Source organism: Argiope bruennichi, chromosome 4 (genome assembly GCF_947563725.1).
Source record: "Argiope bruennichi chromosome 4, qqArgBrue1.1, whole genome shotgun sequence".
In the NCBI taxonomy this organism is placed as follows: Eukaryota; Metazoa; Arthropoda; class Arachnida; order Araneae; family Araneidae; genus Argiope; species Argiope bruennichi.
Genome location: NC_079154.1, coordinates 67,418,553 through 67,437,384, shown reverse-complemented (window position 1 = coordinate 67,437,384; position 18,832 = coordinate 67,418,553). Strand labels below are relative to the sequence as shown.

The window sequence follows — 18,832 nt, the reverse complement described above, 5'->3', positions numbered from 1 at the left end:
TGGTAACTTCACATCCTCATATCTGAAATGCCTTTTAGCGAGAGAGTCACTGATACTAATTAAAACTTTTTCTCTCACTCTGTGGAAGCATTTATATTTAATAAAAAAAAATTAGTTTTATCAATGAATTATATTTTTGAAACCATTTCTACCAGATGAAAAGTGAAAAATCAAATTTATTATAAAACTTTGCTTAAAAATTCATATGTTACAGCACATTTATAATACATGCATGACATACTTGAATAACAAAATACAAATTAAATGACATATTTGAGTAACAAAATACATATATATTAAGTGCAATATAATGAAAATGTCAATAATTAACAAATGCATTTTTAATGAGATATTTACAAAAGCACACCCAAATAAAAATATCTCCCATAAAATTTTTGGCTTTGGTCTTCTATGCCTGAGTTTCACTTTTAATAAAAGTTCATTTGTATTTACAAGTTCAGGTTTTGGTCTTTATCACCAAATTTATTTACTCTTTTTACAAACTAGTGCGATACTGCAAAATTGTTAATACAGTGATGCTTATTAGAACAAGGAGCTGAGATGCTTGAAAAGCAACTGATGAATCTACATCATTCACTGAAAGGAAAAACATTAAAATTATGTTAATATAATTAATAGTATTCAATTTCTTAAGAAAAATACTTTATTATGGCACAATTTCTATATAATTCATTTTGCATTTGCTGCTAGAATATTTAATATAATATATACAAAAAATTTAGTATCTTATAGTTTTCGTTCTTTTTTGTCTAAAATATTTTCTTTATACTTAAATAAGTTTTCCTAGATGTTTTCTGTATATATAAGCATTTTAAAGGCTTAAATTTATATCTGTAAGATAATAAAAAGTGAGTGAAAAATCATTGTAAAGTGAACATAAGAATCACTAAAATAAGAGGCAAATCCTGATGATCTCTGACATAAGTAGACTACTATGGTATTAAATATCAATGTTTATTCTTTGTGCATGTTTTTATGTTTCAATCAGTTATCTTCTTATGGCAAATACAAGGAAAATAGTTATTTTTGTTTATGAAATATTTATTTAGTTTACTTATTTTATATTGAAATAGTTATTTTAGTTTTGAAATACTTTGAACAGCTAAAATATCCTGAGATGTGAACTTCATAGCCTTACATAGTGAGAAACAACTTATTACCACTGATTTTAAAATTATTAGTTCTATTTTTATAAATGTATTTTAAATTTTGTTTTGTTAATTTATATTTATTCTTTGTATAAGTTTTATCTAATATTTATGTATTTCATTTAACATCAGGCATGTTAAGAAATTGTAAAATTTTCATCGCGCAAGATACCATTATAGAATTCTGAATGCAGCAGCATATTCTTTTTCTAATGATTAAAATAATTCTGGATATTTTTAATCATGAATAGCTTAGTTTATGGATTTTACTCTTGAATATGCTAATATTTTAATTAGTTATGCATAAAAATTCATATCTTCTTACAGTTTTTCTAGTTAAGTATGTGTAGTTTTATGAAGAAAAAATGCAGTTCAGTTTTCACTTTTTTTTAAATATCTATATCGAATAAAAAATATCTAAATTATGGGATTTTTCAATTTGTGCTATCCAGTTAATAATAATAATAATAATAATAATACGATTTAAGCTCTGTCCCCTAAAAAGGGTTGTGACATTAGATGGGCTACTGAAACAAGAGGCACTCCCTCAGCTTAAAATCTGACTTTGTCAGAGGGCTTGTTATGACAAGTGCCATAAGAAATAACACAATTTAAGCTATTTATTAAATAAGTAAAAACCAGCTCATTTATGTAAGCAAACAAAAATATATTAGTGATAATTAGCTTGAAGTTGAAAGATTGATGTGCAGGTTAAAAATGGTTGTAGTAATGAATCCTTACTTGAGGACAGGAAATATAGTTGATAATTTTTAAATTTGTATAGGTTCTTAAGAATTGCTTAAGCATAATAATCATCTTAGTGATTATATATTTTGAGAAGGACTAATATCATTCATTACATTAATGGACTGTACTTACAATTTCTACATGGTTTGTAGTAAGTTTCAATGAGCTTCATGCCAACTCGTGTACTCTTTTTCACACTTCCAAGATTGATGAGATTACTAAATTCGATTTGAAGTCGATGAGCATCGGGGCCTGTAAAAAAAAAATTAATTCAAAGCTAAGAAAAGTAAAGTGAGGAATTAGAAGATTTTTTTTTTTTTTTATTCGTTAAAATTTTTTCTCATGCATGGAGGTGTAGTGGATTAAATCATTCCTTGGCTTAGGAAAAAAAATATTAAGGACACATATGAAGTCTATCCTTTGACTGTGGTCTCAATTATCAAAAGCACACATTGATTAATATGTGTTTTCTGTGGTCAAGTTGGTTGTAGTTAATTTTCCTATTAACTTAACTCAAATATGGGCATATCCATTAAAAGCCCTTCTGATTTTATTTCGCCTGAATCAGACAAATACTTGGAGCATCAAAAGATACCACATTTTGCTTTTATTCTTTGATTATTCCTTTGACTTTATTCTTTAATTCATGAACTTGACAAGATAGGCCGAGATTAAAATCACCATTAACTTTCAAATTGAAATATCGTTATTAGGTGCGCATTGACGCTGTTCTTCTTACCTCAAAGGCATAATCTGGAAGAATTCTGCAAGTGTGTTCACTGACTAAAATAACTCTTAGAATATCTTAATTATATATATAAGCTGCCTTTGTAGACTAGTTGGTTTGCTAGGATTAATGCCAGTTAAAAATTTCTATTAAATATTTTGATGTTACTATGTCTTAAATATATCTATTTGGCTTACACAACAACATATTTTTAAACTTCTAATTTTGATTGATGTATGACATATTAATTTAATAATCTCATGCCGTTTCTGTTCTTGTACTATGCATTCCACTAAGTTTCAGCCTATATATATATTATATATCCAGTTATATCACAGGTTAAAGCAACTGTATCAAAAGATGGATACACATTTTTTAAAAAAAAGCATATCTTATACCAAAACCCATTCAGTATGGAAAAATAAGGATTATCTTTAAATATCGATAATCAACAATAGAAAAAGAGCCAGGATAAAATATTGGTAAAAAAATGTCAGTTTTCATTTCTACCATGAAATATATTATTATAAGATTGATTAAAAATAAAAATTATATAACCATTGAAAATATAATTTTTTTCTCAATTTTAAGATGATATAAAAATATTTTTTATGCTCTAATATTCTTGAAAGTTATTTCATAAAAATTACCAAAATTCGCTTAACTTTTCATTAAGATTTTTTAAAAAAATCACAACATTTTTTTAAAAATGGAGGTGCCTATTCCCACCTTCTAAAGTTTATATACACCAAGTTTAAGAACTCTAGGTCAGATGGTCTGTGCTTTTTAGTGTCAAATCACAGACACACATACATATTCATCTTTACTATTACAATGTTATTGAGTATTAGCAAAGTTTACGGTAAAAGAATGTTACCGTAAAAGTGGACTGTTAGCTGGATACATTGACCATCCAGAATCTCTCTTTGTGATTGTGTATCTTGCACCACCAACCAATCCTTAGTGTCCAAAAGGTCTCTCATATGCTCCATAAATCTTGCCCTATAAAGAATGCAGGTATTCATATCTTGTAAAATGATCATATTATGGAATTTTATCTTCATTTTGTTCTGCTTAGAATATTGACACTGTATTTATTGTACTGTGCTTTTTATATTGGTACAATCTTATATCTATATAAAACAATTGTGAACGAATTAATATAAAGATCCTGGGAACAAAAAAATATTATACCCTTTTAAATTTTGAATTTGATGAATAACAGCTCATTTTTTATCACTTCTAAATTCAATATTTTTTACTTGTTTGAAATTTTTTTTAACGATGAAGTCCACTGGAAGCATGTTTTGTGAAGTTTCTTAAAAAATTGTAATAGTTTGATTTTCTAAAGAAAAAAAAAGTATATGAAGCATTTTATTGCTTTTTACAGAACATCAGTATTAACTAACAGGTGCATTTAACGAGATTAAATAATCAATTAATTTTATTAAACAATGCTGTTTTTTAGTAAATCGATAAAGTAACATTATCAACTGTATTAAATTTACTAAAACTTAAAGCATTTAAACAAAACATTTAAATTCACCTCTTTGAAGAAATACAAGACTTCATTTCGCAACCATTATTTGCTCTAAAACTATAGTCTGTATTTCCTGTAGGCGGTTGAAGGTCATATTTTCTACCGCGTTATTGATACCAGACAACTAATAACGAGGTAGAAAATGTGACCTTGAACCACCTACAGAAAATATATAGACTATAGCTGAAGAATATAAAATATGATGCCTAGATTCGTATCCAAATAGTAGTAACTAAACTTTTATTCAAAATTGCACAAAACTGCATTTACATTCCGAATAAAATGTTTGAAAAGAATATTTTAATCCTGTATTCCTTATAGAATGTTATTCATACTTACACCGTGAATCCTGGATTCTTTTTAACCGTGACGTGACGAATCAGATGAATGTCGGGAAGAATGTTAGCACAAGACAGTTTATTGCTCGAACCATCTTTTGCAAAGATTACTATTGAACGTCCCATTACTGAAAAAAATAGTGAATAAAATAAATATATAGAACCAAAAAAATGTATTGAATATTAAAATTTAAATCTGATTGCTATTCATGAAAATTATGAAGTGCTTTTATGTGTTCAGTGATTTAATACAAGTTATTATTTTAATTCTTCTTTCTCTAAATGTCAATCCGTGGGGTGATGATGATGATGATGGAAGAGGTGCATCTGCCATGATCTGTCTTTTCTTTCCACAATTTTGTTCCCAACTATTAATTATTGATTACCTAGAAATGCAGGTGGTTATGGTTAATTTTTCACCAGGAGAATATTTAATTTCTCTACCTACTCTAGCATCAAATGATTGGATTGATCGAATTTAAATTTTTGTTGCTAGATCCGGAAAGAGAGTAAGTTGATCCGAGACTAATTACGAATTTATTGAACCTTAATTAAATCTGTAATTTTGTGGTAATAATTAAAAATTATAGTTTTGAGAAAAAGGAGCTGCATGAAAAATAATCGTTTTCGCACGAAAGTAAAATACTATAATTTAAATTTCTTAAATGATATCATCACCTTTTATGAGAACAAGAAAAGATTTCTCTGTGTTAAAATCAATTTAAGTGTCAATTTAAATTCTTCAAATACCATTGTCAAAGGAAAATTAAAACATTTTTTGGCAAATGTGGCGGAAGTTAGACCATTTTTCAGCAAGATTTAAAATATTAACAAAATTTCTGAATAAATACTAGACAGTTTCATTTGTATCATAACAGTGGGGATATAACTAATAAAGTGATGTGAATACGATTATTATGTGGAAATTATTTCTACAGCAATTTTATATTGTGTTCTGAATTTTATGAAAAGAAAAGAATATTGTATTTCGCTTCTTTATTCATTCACATTCTATGGTTAAGCTAGACAACTATCTTTATTATCCTACATATCTTGTATGTTATGCTCATACCTCATAGTTTTGATTTCTTATTTAGACTTTCATTTACAGAGAAAGAAGTGGTATATTGCTCAAACTTTATCAAGTCAATTTCAATTTTTGATTTGCATATATTGTACACTCCTGGATTGATGGCTATTTCCACAGTTCATAGAAATATACAGATTCTAATGAAATTTGTGTTTCTTGAGTTAAATTATTACAAGAAACCTTTCTGATTGACTAACAAGCAGAATCTGATAGATCTGCTCAATCATACTACCAAATATTTGAAGTTAATAGTATGCTAAGTTTGTACATTTCTTATTATATCGTGGGTTAGTTGTAAAATGTAATAAGTTAAGAGAATTCGAACATCGACTTTTCGATTTACAGAGCTATTCTAAGAATCGGCATTTGTTGGCTTACCTGAATAATTTCCTACCAGAGGAAGATTGACATCAGTGAAGACTCTCTTTCCCAATCCAATGTGGAGAGGTCCGTGTCTGCCAGACAAATCGCCCATTTCGCATCGGTATGGATTTTCAAGGTTACATTCGGATTTGTAAAGATCCTGCAGTACAAACATTTATTTCATATTTAGAACATAAATGAATCAACAGCCAAAGACAAATATTAAGTGTAGAATTTCATTATTTAGAACCCATTCTAAGTCGCATTCTTTTAATGGCGTCATGTTATTAGATTGAGCGAAAGCTAAATTTGATGGAAATGATTTTTACGAAATCATTAGTGGTTTTCCTGCAGCTAATGTTAAAAGTGAATGAAATATTATAAATTAAATACAACATTTATAGTACAACTACAACATTACGATTTTGATCTGAATATTTCCAAGATTAATAATAAAAAAAAAATGGCTTAAAAGATAAAATAGTACATATCTCGAAGTGAAAAGAAACTGCTTAGAAATTCAGTTCAAACTGAATCTTCATTATTATCAGACCTTTAAATTTGATAACTTCAATTTTTTATCAATATTTTTCGCCCATTGGAACATACATTTTTAAAATTTCATTTTTAATGCATACACAGCTAGACTATATTGGGTCACTAGTTAGCTTAAAAATATCAGAAATGGTGTTCCAAAATATAAAAGATACTCTATTTTTACTTTAAAATTTCGTGAATCTAAAAATGTATATAACGTCTACTTAGTTTTAAAAACTCCAAATTTTTATGAAAACGAATTATTTGGATTCTAAAGACATCATGATTTAATCAAGAAATATTTTAAAATCTTCGTAAATCAATTCACCATCACCTACCGGACATTTTAAACAGTTATTAATGTCTTTTGAAGTATTTCCATTTTTCGACTATTTTTTTTTAAACCAAACTTATTATATGCGTAATTTTATTTGGAATTTCTAGCACTTTTCATTCATGCGCAGTACGTTATAGAGCATCATTGGGAACAAAGTCCAAAAAAAAAAAATCTTAGAAATTGCAAAAGCAAATGACGGCGAAACATTTTCCGGTATAGAAATCTAAGAATTAATTGAGCAATGAAAGATCATGCAGTGCATCATCCGATAGTGACTATGGAAAAGAAATCACTTAACTAACAAGGTTAAACAATTAACATTTGTTTTGAAGTTGAAGAAATGGGGATTCATGGTCAGTACTCTAACTCTCTTATTCTGCTTTTCAGAATTAGATCTAACATCGAGTGGGGATGATAAATCCGAATGGTAAATATGATATGCACCAGTTCCATATGTCCGACTAATCCTAAGATTGTGAATATAAATTTTGTTCTTCATCCGTTTCATGATATTCATTCAGCTAAAGAATCCATTATATATAACTTTTAGTATTTCAAAATAAAAAAGAAATATATGCAAATTTTAGTTTACGAAATTTTGAAAATAAAAGCTTTTATCAAGTTTTTTTATTGAGAGTAATACGATTAAACTCTCAGAGCAGTTTATAATTTTTTGGTCCGAATTCCGAAGAAACCGCAGAGGTAAGAGAAATTTATACTGGCTGGAATAGATACTGATCTTCGCATTCTATTGCTAAATTTTACGTGCAGACTAAAACATTTAATTCAAAAACAAAAAAAACCGTTTTTGTGAATCAGAAAGCTAAAGCTCATAAGACAAGAAAATCTAGATCTTTGCGGTTTAACACCATTGAGAACAAAGAGAAAGTGAAACATGAAAAACACCATTGCAGTTTTCAAAATACAATTCTGCGCTCTATATTCCTTTCCAAACTAACTTTTCCGTTATTTTTTTAACTTACTTTTTAAATATGAATTAAAATTTTAAGTGGCCAAAAGAGTTTTTGAATGGAACAACCTCCGGTTTGGTTTAATATTCGTGAACAAAAATGTTCAAACAATAGTTTTTGTCAAAATTTGAAGAATACGATTTACTTCATTATGCGATTGATCCAGTGAATTAACTTTCGTTTCATAACCGTAAAGCATTCCCCTCACCTTTCTATTAGATCTGTGGTATTGGCTGTGTACTCGCGTGCTTGTACCGATCTGTTGAATCCAATTAATTACATTAAATTGGCCTATTAATGATTTATTATCAGAATATGAAGAAATACTAAGGAACTAACTTCTCAGTTCCAATTACTAATTTTTTTCTTATAAAAGCTCGTGACTCCCAGATACGTCTCAACGATTGCTTGTTCCTCTCCCTCTTCGAAACCCATATTTTCAAGTGAAGTCTCAAAAACACTATTTCACTGTACATTCTCTACAAGAAAAAATGGAACTACCGTACTTTTTTGTCGAATTTTCTGAATTAAAATAAAATCTTATATTCTCTTAATTTTATAAGTGCCTTGATACGTCATTAATAGTTGCTCTTCCCTTCCTCTCCATCTTGAAAATAAAATCTTTATGCATCTCCCAACCACAATAACTAAAACTATTTCGCCATTTACTTGCATAGCTAACCAATCAGAATGCTTTATAATTATTGTACAAGTATAATTAAAAATGTCATTTTCTTCTTTTGCGATAAGATAAGGTTCTTTATAAATTGTTTGGTGTAAAATTAAATTAATACTATTAATATGGTGGCTAATAAGTGGTCTTCGAAAGCGACTAGTACTCTGAAAAAGACGAAAACCTAGCTACTTGTGATACATTCTTATGGCCTCCATTAATAGTACATAGGCTGTTCAAAAATAAATTTGCGTGGCAATTGTATTCCTTAATACCATCTCGATGTCGGTACAACTCATTAAATAATGATAGAACAATTAGTGGGGTAATTTAAATAAATAAAATAACATCCTGAATAAAATACAGGAATCTCAACGTGCAGATGTATTTTCAGAATATTGCAATAGAGGTATAAGAAGCATGAAAATTGTAATTTACCTAGAGTCGATAGGGAATATAAACGTTGCACAGGGAAGTAGAAATGTGATACTATTAGCGTTTGAGAATAATCGTTGCAAGTTTATTTTTAGCATTCATCTAGAGGTTGGAATTATTGTGATTTATTCAGTGTTTTCTTTTTATCTAAATACTTCGTAATTCGATTCAGTCATTAGCTTTGCTGTTGTTGTATCTACATTTTTGTTGAGTAAATAGAGAATGCTGCAGAACGTGCCAGTGACGAATATTTTGAAATTTTTATCATTGTTGTTATTACGACCACTTATTTTCACAATATTATCTACAGGTAATGAAAATATGCGATTTATCTTTCAGATAAGATGCTAGACAGAAATTAATAATTTCCATTACTTTCCATTTTCAAAACTTCACACGCTGCATAATAAATGCATGATAAATTTCCATTCTTAACTTTACTATTGATTAGTTATATATTGCTAATTTCTGTAACGATATGATTTTAAAAGAAAAACTTAACCGATTATCTGAAAATCAAATAGATAATTAAGTATTAAATACATGTCCTTGGCGGCCATAGCTTGCTGATAATTGCGAAATCTTTGGTCATTTTTGTTTTTTGAAGATTAATGCCCGGCATACGGTTAATATATGCAAGTACCACCCAATATTTTGTAGAATTTACATTGCATATTTAATTTATAACTGACACTCTTATAAAGACCACCGTATCTATTAGCACTGGTCTAATCACCATTGTATTTCATGACTGTTAATGTGTTAAAAGAACTGCATGATTATTTTAGTACTTACGTCATCAGATTTTACAATGTACGGATTCCATCTGAATCCTGAGGATATGCATCTGGAGGATTCCACTTTCTCCACTGCATCGTGAGCTACTTGATTAACGTAAACAGCCCACTCGTGGCCGTGTGTCTGAAAATGAGAATTGAAGCGATCATTAAATGTATCCCAGACTCATAGGAAACTTAGTGTTATTAATACAATAATGTTTGTAAGCTGCATATCATTTGTAATTTTCTAGCTGCTGCACGCATCATGCAAAAATCGTTCGAAACTTTCTACAGAACTCATCGTTGGACCTAAGACTACCGAATTTGGCACTGAACTACTACTTCAGACAAAACACATTTTAGTATTATTAAGAAGGGGGAGGAAGGGGGCCTTTCTCAAAATTTTATTAAAATTTTTTTTGAAAATTAAACGAAATTTTTGTGTTTGTTTTCAATGACTTTCGAACACATAACTGCACGAAAGAAAAGCTTTTCAATTATATAAAAAGGTTTTTATTTCTTTATCATTTTCTCCAATTTTAATAAATTTTTCAAAACATTTATATTTTACAAAAATGTTTTTCATGGTTTTAGCAACTGCCGTTACATACACGTATATTGCAACAACATTAAATAATATTTTTTTTTCATACTCTTTATTGTTACTATAATTTGGAATAAATAAAGAGTAAGTGATTACTTTTATTTTATTTATTTATCTATTTGTTACATTTATCAATTTATCTTCCTTTGCTTAAATGGAATAATAATTTCAAGCTAATTTTCACTATTTTTTTTTTTTTAAATTCGTGACATTTTAAAATTTTTTTAAATTTGATTTACAGCATTTTTGCTTTCTTACTAATCAGATATAATCATAAACTGGGTTTGTTCATAAATTCATAAAAAGAATTCACTATTATTCAGCTTATATTGAAGATGCACAAAGTACAAATTGCAATGAATGTTTAGTGGAATACTTCGGGAATCGCAAAAGAAGCGGGGGGGGGGTGAACAAAATAATTACGTTCAATTATATGTTTTAGTTCAGACACGTTAGACTGCATAGTATACAGCAAATATATGAATTATTACAATTTTGTTACAAATATTTTGTGAAAAGTTAACAAAAATCACAATTTAAAACATCTTTAATTTAGTTGTCCTTTACTTATTTGGTCTCTTTTCATTTCATTATTCAGGCATTTTCACAAGTTGTCTTTTACGGTCTTGAAGTAACAAAGTCAAGCCTAATCGATGCCCTATCATTCGTCTTCCTTGGCTTAGTACTTGTACATCGGCCCCAACAAGGTTTGATTACACGTTATTCAGCTCGTAAGATGCGAATATCATATTATAATAAACTTGTGCAAGGTGTATATGTTTTGACAACACGATGGCGGTAGATGGTACATTTTTAACAGAAATATCTTTCTTGTACGAATTATTTTAGAAATTTCTGTTAATATTTTCACAAATAGAAAAAAGATCCCCATATCCCTGAATATGAAAAAAGCATCTTGAAACTGGAAAGAAAAAACTTACAATATTTCTGTTGTGCATTCCAGGATAACGGAGATCTATTTCAATCCAAGTGTCGCCTCGTCCACCATCTGCATACTCCAGTTGGCGCTGAAATCAATGAGGAAAATTCAGATCCAAACATAAATCTCATCAAATTTTTTCACTTCATCTAAAAATCTGACAGCTGCATTAAAATATTTTTTAAAACCCTTATTAGTATTTAAATTGCAAATATAGTATATAAGATGTATTGAAGCAATGCAATCCATCCTTCATCCTTCTTTCGGCATATTTGACTTCAAAAACAGGAATAAACGCACTAATAATTTGTCTTGGTAGTACTCCTTAAGATTTCCCAAAGTTTCTCATCCAAACAGTACACATTAATTTATTCTTTATAGCATAGAACGTAGTAATTGTATGCAAGGGAATATTCTAATATTGTTCTCCAAGTCTAGGTCCAGAGACATCTATATTTCCTTTTAACCCTTTCTTATGATTATTAATATAATAAGAGATTAATAATTAGATAAAGTAGGCTGACAATTTTTTATATATCAGTAATATTTTTATATATGTTACTGATGCATAAGAAAAATTGGAATTTAATATTATTTTAAGGGATTCTGACTTAGTGGACAACGTAAAATGCAGTTCTCTTGCCAAAAATTCAGGAATTTCATTCCAAGGTTCTGCTATTGAATAGAATTTAAACTTAAAAGCTAAGACATCAGCTGATGAATGTTATGACGTTAACTACTTCGTATTTAATTGATTTATAGCGACTTGATACATATTGCGTAATATAATGGCTTACCAGCCTGATGTAACCTTCAACAAAAATGCCAGGTCGATGAAAAGATGCCAGTCCAATAACTTCTCGGATACCATCTTTTTTGTAGTCTGGTTGAATCGTAGCACAGGTCCACCGGAAATTCCTAGCTTTCTTGTGAACGACTACTGAGCGTCCAACAATGCTATGAGGTCCATGTAAGGGCAGGTTGGCGTCTCGGAATTCAGGCAATCTGTAGCTGTCTTGACCATCCAGAGATCCATGCTTCCCGCTGAGGTCTCCGGCCTCATATTGGTCATTAGAACCAACACCTGCTGCTGGACCCAGAGAAACGTTTACGTTGAAGGGATTGAAATGTCCGGACACTGAGTCATCAGTGCAAGGGAACTCTTTGCTGATGGGAACCCACCACTGAAAATAAAAGAATAATACATATTAGTAAATTTAGCAGTCATGTATGATAGTCCTTTGTATGTTTAATTTCAATTGTGTTTGTATGATTCCAAGTTTGGAATTTTTATTTAAAGAAAAACCACCTGTAATTTGAAGATCTTGCAATATGTCAAAATATGAGATGAAAAATTACATAAATCAACCAACCAAAAGTTTAAACCTTATAAATTTAAGATAATTAACATTTAATTATACAGGGATATAATTTAAATCCCTTTATTGAATGGCATTTCTCAAATTTATGTGGCATATTTCTTCCTTTTATTCGTGCGATATATTTCTCCTTTTCATTCTTCTTCCATTCATATGACTTATTTCTTAAATATATTTAGGTTTTAAATCTGAAAAGATTTAAACTATTACCATATAAATAAAAATAAATAATTTAGCCGTTTGGGCAAAGCCCAAGGCTTTAGTAAAAACTGAAAATCACTAGTGACAACTATTGAAAAAGATTATTTTAAATAGATCTTTGATGTTATTATGCACAAACAAAGGAAGCCACATATTTTCTGTTATTCATTGTCGAGTCTGATATTGAAATTTGTTTTTAGAGATATATCGCAATACAGTATTTTGACGCCCAAACTTTTTTAATACTCCGAAATAATCTGGAACATTAGTTAATATTCGTTAATAAATTAGAGGATTTCTTCGATTATGCAATTTCAATAGACTGCAGAAATTCAGAAGTTTTGTTGTAAAAGTTTTTTTTATAAAATCGTATTGTTCTTTCAGAAACATTTTTTTTCTGTATTTGTCATTGATTCTTTTGGGTTTGAACTGAAATTTATGAATAAAAAATACGTTCCTAGACTTTTGTTCTAATCTAAAGGTAATGAATGATATCTACAAATTAAATATTACCATTTGTAGCGCATTCAGTGATGAAATCACTATATGAATCTTTCAATTATTATTATGACGAGTACAGAAATCGGACAAAGGTGAGTAGTTTAATATTATTTATCCTAAGCAACACAAAACAACGTTATTACCAATTTTAATTGTAACAAAAAATATTAGTAACTAAATGTTAGAAAAATGCCTATTAAGGTTAGCGAATAATATTTTGAAAGACTATTTATAATACGAAATATTTTACCTTATGAACATGATAACCTCCTGCCAACCCAGCCAATCCGCTTAATTCCACTTTTCCTTCAGTTATATCGAACGGCGTTTCTTGAGAAAACTGGATAACACCAGATACATTGGATTCTATGGCCGGACCACTGATCCAGCCTCTCACAGATGCCTTCACAGGATGCCGGATTCTAATTCCAGAACAAGCAAGTCGATCACCTCGATGGGGTGGAGCGTAGTCGTCGTGTATAACTAGCCCCTTACCCACAATTTTGTCTGGTCCGGACAGTGGCAATTGGACGTCTGTATAAAAGATCCTGTTGCGAATATTTTTATCGTTTGTCTGCTTTGCGGCTATATTGAGGCGTGATCCTTTGCCTGTTAAATCTCCAGCAGCGCATCTCAAGGGGTTTTCTGGATTGCAATGCCGCTCATACTGTCTTCCGGCTCCAACCCCGAATGGATTGTATTGTGCCCCTGTGCTTTCACAACGCTTAGTCCAATTATAAAAATCTCGACCTGGTTCGAATTCGTGTACATCCCACCTGGAATAAGAGCAAGAATCAAAATTATAGCTATATTCTTGTAATTTACGAATTTTTTAGTAATCTATGTATTGTAGTTGTATATTGTCTTCGTCATATCAAGATGTTATATGTGAAATTTTCTAAATCATTTTATCAATGCAGATTTTCTGTATCTGCCATCAAACTGTTATGCGCTTGCACAGAATGACTTACGTCGCAAGTGTTGCTTGCTGTTTCATAAAATTTCGTATTTTTTTTCCCCTTCAAGGGGTTTTCCGCAAGATATTTCGAGAAAATGACATAAAACCTCCTAAATAACTTGTAATGCTCCTAATGTTTTTAAATCGAAGAATGTTGCTATAATATTAGTTATAATAATAATAGTAGTAGTGTGGTGGGTATTTTTGGCATGAAGTCCGTGTAGGACTTACTGCTGCAAATACATGTTGCTGGTATATATAACTTCTACTGCTTAGGATTGTTGTGGAAAGGCAAAAGTGGTCATTGTGCTTTTCTTTTTGAATAATCCGAAATTATCGTCTTCAGTGATGCATAATTTGCAAGTATTAGAATACCCGACATACGGTTATCTACCTCTTAAAAATGATACAGATACTTATTTATTAAGAAAAACAATACTCAGAAATTGCTGAAGGATAATAAAAAAACTGTGATGGCATCCTGAACTTTGATAAGAAATAAAGGTATAATTAGATGCATTCTTTGGCTTCTTATTTAATAAAGAATCTACTACTGGATGAATCAAAATTCTTTATTCAGAACTGCAGTGCTCAATTATAATGATTATCCAAAGTCTAACATGCCATATTGATATGTTGAGAATCCATTTGGCTAGTAATTTTCTCACAATTTATACCTTTTAAAATTGAGAATGTTTTATATTAAAATTGACATTGAATAGCACATTTTTAAAAGTTATTTGTTTATCCTTAATCTAATAAAAGCTGATTGATTTATATTGTCGAATTTTAACATATTTAAGACAGTAGACCAGTGTATTGCCAATAAACTTAATGAATCAAAGTTGTTGCGAGGCTTTCTTTTTATTAAATGTTCTTAAACTTGGAACATGGATATATAAGGGCAAAAAAGTGAGGAAAACGAAAGATAGAAATCATTACTTGTGAGAAATTCGAATTATCTTATTTAAAGTGAGATCCAATTCAATGAAATTTATCCAAAGTGGTTCTAAATTTTCTATTCGAAATAACTGAAATATAAAAGCAACTTATCCAAAAATATAAAAATAGGTTAATAAATAACGATATGAAAGAAAAAAATTCTTGCTGAGCTTGCTTATCAGTTACCAAATTGTAATTTTAATTATAACTAAAAGATATCGAAATATTTATTAAATAAATACCTGTGCTCCATAGTATCATTGACACTTCCATCTATGTAATAAAATTCTCCAAAGACTGTGGTGTCTCCGTAGGGATTCTTGGCATCTTGCCTGAAAAACACTTCCCCTGCTAAGGGGAAAACGAAAGTGGCCACGGCCAACCTCGTGGGACCAGGATGCCCAATATTTGCGCAGATCCATGGCTCTCCCTCTGTATTGGTGATGACAATGGACCTGCCAATGACACTATTTGTACCAAAAAGTGGGAGATTGAAATCCACGTGAATGCCCAGGTGAAGATTCATCAGCGGGCTGGCATCCAGAAGACCAAACTTGCCGCTCAAATCGCCAACTGGATACTGATCGCCAGAGCCTTTTAAAAGAATCAAATAAGACTATATTAAAAAAAATTAAATTGATATAAAATTGTTGTAGAATTGAGGCGAGATCTGTTGTTGAAATAAAGGTTTTCGTGGAAATTAAGTTAATTCAAAAGTCAAAAAATATTCCAATGAAAGTAAAAATAAATAATGTGGATCAAGATATTTGTAAAATTATAAGCATTAAAACCTTTATTTTTATATATAGATAAAACAATTTTGAAAAGACTTTCAAAGGAGTCGATTCATATTCAAGTAATAGACAAAATATGCTTCTCCGATTTAATTTTGAATTCATTGTTCATCTTATTATTATTTATATTTATAGTATTACGTTACAGCGAACGTATAGTTTCATACGAGCCGATTTATGCAATTTCATTTACCTTGCGACTGATACACGAAAGTTGATTCAGCATACAATAAACTTTTCCCGAGTGAGGATTTACAGACCACAGTTTTGCACATAAGGGTTGTATCTTAATCGTCCCCTTTAATTTAGTGCTAAAATTTTATTGATGTGCGGCATGTGCCTGAGGTTCGGCCAATTTGTCGTATTGAAAAGGAAGAAATATAAATTGAACAAATTCTTAAAGCATGTAGCAGCGAGAGAGTTTTAGAGACGGAATGAGAAGTTAAAGAATTGTTTAATTACGGGGAAGGAAGAATTGAGCCTTGCAACACCAACCGATGATACCAATACTAATTTGACCTTGTAACATCAGCCGATGATAAACTGTCTTTAACTTATAAAAAGCTAAACGAATTGTTAAATAATAAAGGGCGTAGAAATTATCTGATTTCGCAATAGAAATTGATGCAAAGGATAGAAGAAGAGGCCTTTATTAGAAACATTTTAAAAAAATTCTACTCTTATACCTCGAAACTACTAAGGAGTTGCGTCTATCTTTATCCTGAACAAAAACAGTAAAGAAAATAATTGTTAACATGTACCTACTCAGGAAGCACTAATAAAACTCCTTTCAATCAGTTTTATTTATTTATTTTCTTTTTAAAAATACAATATTTAGATTTGTCACATTATACAAATTTTATTATACCCAATACATTTTTTTTCCTATCGATAAACTAAGGAACGCGATATTACTTTGCCCCGAATGTATAAATGGCATTACTCCTGTGCTCCGTAAGAAATAACTGTATATTTTAAAACCTCAAATAGCCAGAATATTGTTGAAATAATAAATGACTTTTAATACTGACATTAGTAATAATAATTTCAATTAGTCTACAATAATTTCATTTTTCTTTTACTAAACTATAAATTAACGTATTTGATTTTCTTTAAATACTGTCGTTCCATAATGTCTTGAAATATTTGTTTAGGAAGCGTTCCAGAGAGAAGCTATAATTTCAAAGCACCGTTTATTCGAGAATAACTCAGTGAAATATTTTAAGCTTCTCTCCTAGATGTTTTTCATGTTTAAAAAAATTGCATACTTATGAAATAATCTTTTGGATAAATCTTTTCCAAGAATTAAATATTTTTTCCTCTCATTTTTGTACTTTTATAATTGATATAAATATATATCAGTACTCACGAAAGCAAAGGGAAAGGCTAACTGTCTCTAGTATTTCATACAACCGAGTGAAGAGATATCTTTTCATTCATTTCTCATTACCCGATTCCTTTAGTAATGAACTAAAAAAAAATTCAGTTATAAAAAACTGAACAAAAACAGTTCACATCTCACCTGTACCAGGTTGAGGAATCTTCTCATCTGGCATCGCGTATGGATTGTAAACGTTTCCTACATATTTCGACTGGCAGTAGTTTTCCCCACCTTTGAGCTTTGGTAGAACGGGGAACTCGTGTATCTTGAATTCTGACCCTCTTCCTCTCAAATTGTGCAACTGAACGGTAACCACAGTGGGTTGCGTTCGGTAGCTCTGGCTGAGTAGAATATGACCCTTAACAGAATCGGCACTAATGAAAGCCTTAACTTCTTTGGGCTTGACGGATACCAATGGGGCACAGGCCATGATGCGGAAGGCATTGCCACTCTCGTATAGTACTAAGTAAAGGGAACGAAGACCAACTTCTGCGAAGGACAAGGGCAGGTTGGTGTCTACGTAGAACCTATAAAAGTCATACAGAGTTTAATACCACATATAGAAAAAAAAAATTCTCATCGTTGTCCAACTTTTCTTATTCTAATAATTTTATTGAATAGTTGGTGTTTATAACCTATTCTATGGTTATTTTATAAGAAGAGGTATTGCTTTCTAACAAAATTTTGTACTTTCAAACAAGTGTGAACCGAGATAAAAAGAATGCTGTATTAAAAAATGTAAGATGCAAGCTATCAATAATTATATTATAAAATTGATAATGTGATAAAAACAAACTGGAATTTTGATTGTTCATCTTTATGAGTAGTAAACAATGATTTTTAGGCAAGATTCATGAAAACAGGCTTTGATGTCAGATCAAGTTCCGATTTTAAAAAACCAAATTATTTTGCAATTTTTTTATTGGTCAACTAGTTTTTTTCCAAAAATGATTTCTGAAAATATATTAACATGTTCATACTGAAATAATGACCATTCATATTTATTGCTATACATATCCATTACTTATGTGTTTTGCGCGATTTTTAATGTTTTTAATGTTTACGTTTCTTAAACTTTTTTTTGATTTAACTAGCATATTAGTCGTATAAAGATGGACCAGAATGTGGAAATATCTTGCATAAAACTTCCTTTAATTTTCCTCTTCGTTATGGCAATGGTTGCAGAAGGTATTGTTTAATGTAATGCAAATATCTACATTAAATCATTTAGATATTACGACGTAGTATCATTATCATTAAAGTAACGTTCAGTACAGTTGTGAATGAATCCTGTCAGAGCTGACGAAACTCCAATATGGTCGAATTGATAAGATCGTATGGTAGTATTTCAATAAGCAGGATTGTCTATGTTGAGGCATTGTATCCAAAAGTTTGAATGCACACAGAATACTGAAAAGTCGATGAT

The 18,832-nt window shown here is 30.0% G+C and overlaps 1 protein-coding gene across 1 annotated transcript in view; it reads right to left on the bottom strand.

The window, feature by feature from the left end:
- Positions 1 to 216: 216 nt before the first annotated feature.
- The window catches only part of LOC129966606 (uncharacterized), an 80,715-nt gene continuing 62,099 nt past the window's right edge, over positions 217 to 18,832 (bottom strand). Inside the window, exons 5-15 of the mRNA XM_056081103.1 lie at positions 17,548 to 17,933; positions 15,474 to 15,825; positions 13,582 to 14,107; positions 12,048 to 12,434; positions 11,252 to 11,338; positions 9,723 to 9,848; positions 5,990 to 6,134; positions 4,523 to 4,649; positions 3,521 to 3,645; positions 2,049 to 2,168; positions 217 to 597 (exon numbers count right to left, since the gene is read on the bottom strand). Of these exons, the coding sequence (XP_055937078.1) occupies positions 497 to 597; positions 2,049 to 2,168; positions 3,521 to 3,645; positions 4,523 to 4,649; positions 5,990 to 6,134; positions 9,723 to 9,848; positions 11,252 to 11,338; positions 12,048 to 12,434; positions 13,582 to 14,107; positions 15,474 to 15,825; positions 17,548 to 17,933 (2,482 nt within the window). The 3' untranslated portion in view covers positions 217 to 496. The remainder of the gene's footprint in view (positions 598 to 2,048; positions 2,169 to 3,520; positions 3,646 to 4,522; positions 4,650 to 5,989; positions 6,135 to 9,722; positions 9,849 to 11,251; positions 11,339 to 12,047; positions 12,435 to 13,581; positions 14,108 to 15,473; positions 15,826 to 17,547; positions 17,934 to 18,832) is intronic.